The following is a 7,500-nucleotide window of genomic DNA, read 5'->3' on the forward strand; positions in this document are numbered from 1 at the left end:
TTCACGAACATCTTCTCCTTCATGAACTTCACAATGGACATTCCGGAGATCTTGGCAGGGTTTGGCATTGGCACGGGAACCACGACGCCAGCCCCAACCTCTGTCACGCCGGTAGGGGCAAGCACTAATGAGAAAATGGTAGACGTGGCACTGAGACTTTCCACAATGGGCAGGGAAGATACCGCCGTCTACATCCACAAAGATAATAAGGATACCTGGCTTCCGATTCTCACCTCAGTGCCGTCGGAAAACACTGGAATCTCTATTCCCTCTCTCGACCTCGATGAACTTCCTGTTGGCACGATCATCTCTGTCCACAAGCCCTCCGAACTCATGGAAGCTCTCTCCTCTGGGACCAGCTTCCACAATACCCCACTAAAGGGATTTGAGAAACCAGAGCAATATTCCATTTTTTCAGAATCTTCAGTCGTTGATAGCAAGCACTCTCTTGGAAATTCTCGTACTGAAAGCAAACCGCCGATTCATTATTACCCACCTGTGTTACCAGCGAGTTCTGTCCCAGGCCGTTTGCAAGACGAGGCATCGAAGGTCTCTTATCATGTCTCTCCGGAATCAGTTTTGAACGTCTCTCCTGTAGGACCTGTCCAGGAACAAGGAGGGCCTCCTATAGGATCCTCTTATTCCTCTCCTCTAGCGCCATCTCCATCTTCACCTTTGGGATCATCTCATTCTGCTCCTCATCTGTCACCTATCCATACTCCACATGTTCCAGCTGTTCCTAGTTCTTCATCATATGGAGGATTACCTGCAGCTCTGCCGTACTCCCCAATCTTCCCTACAAGCGATCAAGAAAATTTACACTTTAAGAAACCTAGCATTATCGCCGAGGTTCCTCCCTTAGAAATGGTTCCCCCGCCTATGGAGCCTCCTTCAGTGAAAATGGTCCCACCTCCTGTCACTCCATATACTCCCGAGATCGACTTATCGGAAGATGAAGTTAACGAATTAATAGATTCTATTTTCTGTAATTGTGAAAAGCGCGAGCCATGTGACTGTGAGGAACTTAGTGACCTAGTCCTCGTTTTTCCTCCCAAACCTATGGAACCGTATGTGTTTTTGCCGCTGGACTCCCTCTCCTCGCCATCTCTTTCAAATCGTCTGCCCTCCCTGACTAAGCCTCCTGGAAATGTGCCACAAAAGAATGTTCATTCACCTCAGCATCATCAAGATGTCTATCATGCAGGACCGTCAGTTCATCAGTATTCAGGAGCCGTTAGCCAACCTCAATTCACACAACAACCAGTCTACAAGCACAGAGAGCCTGCACATCCGCCAGCACAAGTCTATAAACAAGTGGAAGCATCCTATCCGCCGGCACCAGTGTACAAGCACCCAACACCATCACAGGCGCCAGCACCAGTTTACCAGCACAAAGCACCATCACATGAACAAGCTGCAAGTTTTCGACATACAGCTCCATCGAGTCAAAGATCAGTTCCTGTACATTTCCAAAGCCCACCAATAACCCCCACTGCATTAAGGCCACAGGCATTCTCTATTACAGGGCCAGTTTCCTTTGAGACAGATGCATTCACTCTTGAGATTACATCTAATGAAGAAGGCTCAAAAGAGTTCACATCACAAGAGGTACGTTCGAATTCAGTTGAGTCCCCAAACAGTTTTGAAACCCTAACCCCACACAGCCTGCTTGACTTCAGGAATGGCGCAGCATTGGTGCATCCAGGACATGGATTGCCGTCGCAATTCGCGAACCACGGCCTTCAGTCTTTCGTTGCTAAAAGGGAATCACAACCCTCACCACACACACACCCACACGCGCCTCAATACCCTGTATCCTACAGCCTCGAGTCCAGCCCCTCTCAGGCGATTGCTTTCCGTTCACATCCAGGGTCCAACGCCTTTCGTCATCCACCAGGCAAGACGCCACAGACAGCTCTGCCAAAAGCTCCTCCGTACTCTTATCATCACCCGGAGGTCAAGTCGAAGGAAGCAGCGCCTCAGCCGCAAGCTCGCCCTCTGCAGAAAGAAGCACAGCTGTTTTCAATCCAGGCGTTGCCTTTAGACTCCTTCCACCAGATTACAGCACCCCAGTACTTCCACGAGAAGCCTGTAATCCAAATCTTGCCTGAAGCTCCGAAGCCGAAGACATTCCAGGTAACGGCAACTCCTCGTCCACCCAAGACTGCGGCGCCACGGAGAGAGCAGCGCCCTGGCACTCCGAGCGGCTCATCTGGGAGTGCCCTCAGCCACTCCACTTCGACACGACAGTCGCATTCCTCTGCCCAGTTGTTGCGCAACTACGCCTCCGCTCACTCGAAGGCTCCCAATGCTGGCCTGAGGAACAAGCTGTCCATCGCCCAGCTCTTGTCCTCCGTTGCGCGCCATTCATCGGACTCCCGCGTCACCTCCGACTACTCCAACATTGCTATCGCCCACAAACGCCATCCTTCTCCGAGCTCTTCTCCAGCACCCGCCACCAAGTACTCCAGCACTGGCGTCGCCAAAAATACTTCGGCAGCTACTCCAACTCCATCCTCGTCATTACAAACCTTATCGTCGGCGGGATTGCAAGAAATAAAGTCGCCGGTATCAACATTGCCTTCGCAATCAGCCTCCTCATCATCCTCATCATCTTCCTCATCACCATCCACTGGTTCATTATCATCATCAGGTTCTGGTTCCAGAACACCGTCTCCTTCACCAACACTGCCATCTTTGTCACAAAAAATAGTACATTCAGTGTCATCTTCTGTGAGTTCATCTTCATCACCCCATTCACAGAATCAGACTCGTCAAAGTTCACCTTCGCTGCCATCATTATCACGTGTTCGATCACATTCAAGGGCAGTTTTCACGCGGTCGCAATCGATATTACCAACGACAACTCAGTCATCTTTATCCACTATACAAAAGTCGACAGCGTCATCTTCACTATCCTTACCTACAACCCCATCATTATCTACACCTTCACCATCATCGCCATTACCATCATCATCACCCTCGTCATTTGTACCATCTACATCATCACCTTTGTCATATCCAATATCTAAATCAACAGCATCGCCTCCTCAATCATTATCATCATCTTCATCATTTAAATCATCATCATCATCATCATCATCACCATCACCACTACCACCAAAACCACTCAAATCATCGCCATTTTCAAAATTAAAATCAATATCCACCTCATCATCGCCATCGTCTTCCTTTTCATCGTCACCCGTTTTGTCTTCCTCTTTGTCTCTTCCTTTTTCCTCTTCTTCCTAAGCGTCCTTCCCTCCTGCACCCTCTTCCTTCCCTTCCGGACTCTCCCTCCCTTACCCTGACAATCCCTTGCCTTGTCATCCTTCCTCATGCACGACGAAACAGACTTGGACCAGTAAGTACTGTGTTAGTTTTCTTCCTTTCGTTTCCACGTTTTCTTCTTTTCGTCTCTGGTTTTCTTCCCTATCTGGACTGTGGGTTCCATTCTCTTTGAATGCATGCAAGGAGATCTGACTTGACACGATTAAACGCAGGTGTATGGATTCACCAGTCATTCCTCCTCCATACGCACGTATTAGTCGCTGATTGGTTGAGCCACAGAGCTTGGCCAATGAGCGATTGCCACGTGGCGTGAGGAGACGGGTTATCCTACAGGAACGTGTTAATAACATGTCCGTCGACATGAATCTGCACTTACGGAGAAGACTTGCATGACGTGTTTTGACAGAAGGTGCTATCCATTACATAATGATCACCATAATCATGATATGACAGTTGATAAGACAGTGATGGGAGAGGCGTTCTGGAAATAATGTGTGTCGGACGGATAAATAAGATAATAAGAGAATGATAGCATTAGGTGTATATTTGTATATATGTACATACCTCAATTTTTCGCTAAATAGTAATACGATGATATATAAAATTCTGTTAATCAAAATTGAAGAATACAGTCACGTAATGCTTTGAAAATAAACATCTATAATGTTTGCAGTATATATACTAATAAGATATTAATTTTCTTTTCTAGTTCCCGAGAGCCATGATGATCATGACGGAAAATGCGCCGACGAAGCAGATCAAGTGTGCAAGTCAACTGGAATCTTCTTCCTCTCAAAGGCTCAGGTGAGAGAGAGAGAGAGAGAGAGAGAGAGACTTAGAGAGCCTTAGAGAGAGTTAGAGAGAGTTAGAGAGAGAGAGATAGAGTTAGAGAGAGAGAGATAGAGTTAGAGAGAGAGAGAGAGAGTTAGAAAGAGAGAGAGAGAGAGTTAGAGAGAGAGAGAGAGAGAGTTAGAGAGAGAGAGAGAGAGAGTTAGAGAGAGAGACAGAGAGTTAGAGAGAGAGACAGAGAGAGAGAGAGACAGAGAGAGAGAGAGAGAGAGAGAGAGAGAGAGAGAGAGAGAGAGAGAGAGAGAGAGAGAGAGAGAGAGAGAGAGAGAGAGAGAGAGAGAGAGAGAGAGTTTTAGAGAGAGAGAGAGAGAGAGAGTTTTAGAGAGAGAGAGAGAGAGAGTTTTAGAGAGAGAGAGAGAGAGAGTTTTAGAGAGAGAGAGAGAGAGAGTTTTAGAGAGAGAGAGAGAGAGAGTTTTAGAGAGAGAGAGAGAGAGAGAGAGAGAGAGAGAGAGAGAGAGAGAGAGAGAGAGAGAGAGAGAGAGAGAGAGAGAGAGAGAGAGAGAGAGAGAGTTAGAGAGCGAGAGAGAGAATTGGAGAGAGAGTTAGAGAGCGAGAGAGAGAATTGGAGAGAGAGTTAGAGAGCGAGAGAGAGAATTAGAGAGAGAGTTAGAGAGCGAGAGAGAGAGAAAAGAGAGAGAGAGAGAGAGAGTGTGAGAGAGAGAGAGGCAGAGAGAGAGAGAGAGGCAGAGAGAGAGATAGAGGCAGAGAGAGAGAGAGAGGCAGAGAGAGAGAGAGAGAGAGGGAGAGAGAGAGAGAGAGAGAGAGAGAGAGAGAGAGAGAGAGAGAGAGAGAGAGAGAGAGAGAGAGAGAGAGAGAGAGAGAGAGAGAGAGTTAGAGAGTTAGAGTTAGAGAGTTAGAGTTAGAGAGTTAGAGTTAGAGAGTTAGAGAGTTAGAGTCAGAGAGTTAGAGAGTTAGAGTTAGAGTTAGAGTTAGAGTTAGAGTTAGATAGAGAGAGAGAGAGAGAGAGAGAGAGAGAGAGAGAGAGAGAGAGAGAGAGAGAGAGATAGAGAGAGATAGAGAGAGAGAGAGAGAGAGAGAGAGAGAGATAGAGAGAGATAGAGATAGAGAGAGAGAGTGTTAGAGAGAGAAAGAGAGTTAGATAGATAGATAGATAGAGAGAGAGAGAGAGAGAGAGAGAGAGAGAGAGAGAGAGAGAGAGAGAGAGAGAGAGAGAGAGAGAGAGAGAGAGAGAGAGAGAGAGAGCGAGCGAGGGGGGGGGGGGGGGAGACAGATAGAGAGATAGAAAGAGAAATGATCTGCTGTATTAACTTACACTGGTATTACGTACCCTAGTATGTGAGATCTAGTTCCACATTTTGTTTTCGAGTCACACACAGTAAGCTATACCTCAAAAAACACAAAATAAATGAGAGGAAATGATACGTGTGCCAATTCACAGATAAACATAAAAAGACAATCCAATATGCAGCTCTTCTCTCCTCATCGCACTCAATGCCCATGACCCCCCTTTCCCCCCTTCCCCCTCCCCCCAGGCCAAGACCAGCGGCGCCATCCAGCTGTTCGCCGGAAGCGCCAAGGAGGAGCCCAGCTGCGCCTCCGACGGCTACTGCGCCCAGGACCAGAAGTGCTGCGCCAGCAAGTGCGTCCGCAGGCACATCTGCATGAAGGCACTCGAGGAAGACGAGAAGGAGGACGACTCCAAGAAGGCCTAAGGGAGATCCGGAGAAAAGGAGGACGAGAGCGCGAGAGAGGGCGCAGCAGGAGGCAGGGAGAGTGAGAGGGAGAAAGAGTGAGGGAGGAGAAACTGAAAGAGTTAAACCAAGGGAAGGAGGGAGTGTGTTTAGAGGGTTTGTGTGACTCGCTAAGTAGCTGTTCCAAGAATCAAACGTGCAAGAGGGAACCGAACTACTCCATTCGGCTGACGCGATCTTACAAGAGTGTATCTAAGCACAAACTCTGCCCCAGTTCAAAAGAGTTAACAAATTCAAGTTTTTTTTTTCTTTCTATAATTTGATGGATTTATATAAAGAAAACGAATGTTATTTTCTGTTTTGCTCTAGACATTCTCTTTATCTACATGTTGCACTGTTCCCTACCTTTCCTTACCATGCTTTGTTAACCAATGTTTATTTATTTGTTATCTTGGTTATCGTACTAACTTATATGTCGTCGTTGTCACTTTTATCTATGCTATTTATCAGTTATCATTCTCTATATTTTATGCATCCCACCAAACCACGCAACTAATTTGCATGTAGTTTGTACCAATAAATTTACAATAAAGGTTATTGACATAATCCAGAACGAACGCCCATTACTGACGTCCTACATCTTGTAAATCATACACTCGGTTTTATAATGGATGTGGACAGCGTGTGTCAATAAGGAGGCAAATGATTAATGAGGAGCGACCGCCACGCTACGACACGCTTGTTTCCTTTAGTGAGAGAGTAAACAAACAGCAGTACTCTGTGTTATATTAAAGAATGTGTGTATGCCAGATTAGGAAAGTGGCACTACATACGCAGGCACTCATGCACATACACACACACACACACACACACACACACACACACACACACACACACACACACACACACACACACACACACACACACATATATATATATATGAGAGAGAGAGAGAGAGAGAGAGAGAGAGAGAGAGAGAGAGAGAGAGAGAGAGAGAGAGAGAGAGAGAGAGAGAGAGAGAGAGAGAGAGAGAGAGAGGGAGAAAGAGATAGTGACAGAGACAGAAAGCTGGGTGAGAGAAGGTATACAGATATAGACATATAATACGTACTTGCAAATATACATCTACATGTACGTATAAATGAATGTTTATGTATCCTATCTTCCTCCCAAACTAGTGTCGCTCAGGAACTACACTTCCCTGTGTAAGATGATCCTTTGATCTATTCACATCCCAAGATAGCGGAAAGCCTTGCGCACTCTGGGTCTAATCCGCGGACACGTAGGTTTGTGCCACAGAACGTATCTCGGAACCATGACCTTCGACTTCTTCACATTGATATCCAGCCCGATGCTGCAACATTTCCTTGATGAGCGGTAATACTGAGTTTGTTTTTCTTTTTTTTCGATATTTTGTCTTTTTTTTTGTAGGAATGTTCTTCTTGAATATGATTGTTAGAATGCTTTCTTCTTTGCTCTTGTTAGAAATCTCCAAAAATGGCGAGAGAATTGATCGTTTCGAAGGCATATCCCAAGGTCATGATTTAAAAAGTTTTGAGCTTATATCACTGGATAAATAATGTAGGGTTTTAAAGAGGAGTCCAGGTTTTGACTGTAAGGTGCGTATCAGTGTCTCTGTTGCTTCTCCAGACAAGATACTGCATTCCATCGAATCTTTTGGCTTCTGGACGGGAGCTAAGTGAATCAT

At 46.1% G+C, this 7,500-nt stretch overlaps 1 protein-coding gene across 3 annotated transcripts in view; it reads left to right on the forward strand.

Annotated features, from left to right (window-relative positions):
- The window catches only part of LOC125036706, a 28,828-nt gene extending 22,423 nt beyond the window's left edge, over positions 1 to 6,405 (forward strand). For all 3 annotated transcript variants that reach the window (XM_047629526.1, XM_047629528.1, XM_047629527.1), the window contains exons 6-7: positions 4,001 to 4,095; positions 5,634 to 6,405. In XM_047629526.1, the coding sequence (XP_047485482.1) occupies positions 4,001 to 4,095; positions 5,634 to 5,813 (275 nt within the window). In that variant the 3' untranslated portion in view covers positions 5,814 to 6,405. The remainder of the gene's footprint in view (positions 1 to 4,000; positions 4,096 to 5,633) is intronic.
- The last annotated feature ends 1,095 nt before the right edge of the window (positions 6,406 to 7,500 follow it).

The sequence above is a fragment of the Penaeus chinensis genome, chromosome 21 (genome assembly GCF_019202785.1).
Source record: "Penaeus chinensis breed Huanghai No. 1 chromosome 21, ASM1920278v2, whole genome shotgun sequence".
NCBI classification, from domain to species: domain Eukaryota; kingdom Metazoa; phylum Arthropoda; class Malacostraca; order Decapoda; family Penaeidae; genus Penaeus; species Penaeus chinensis.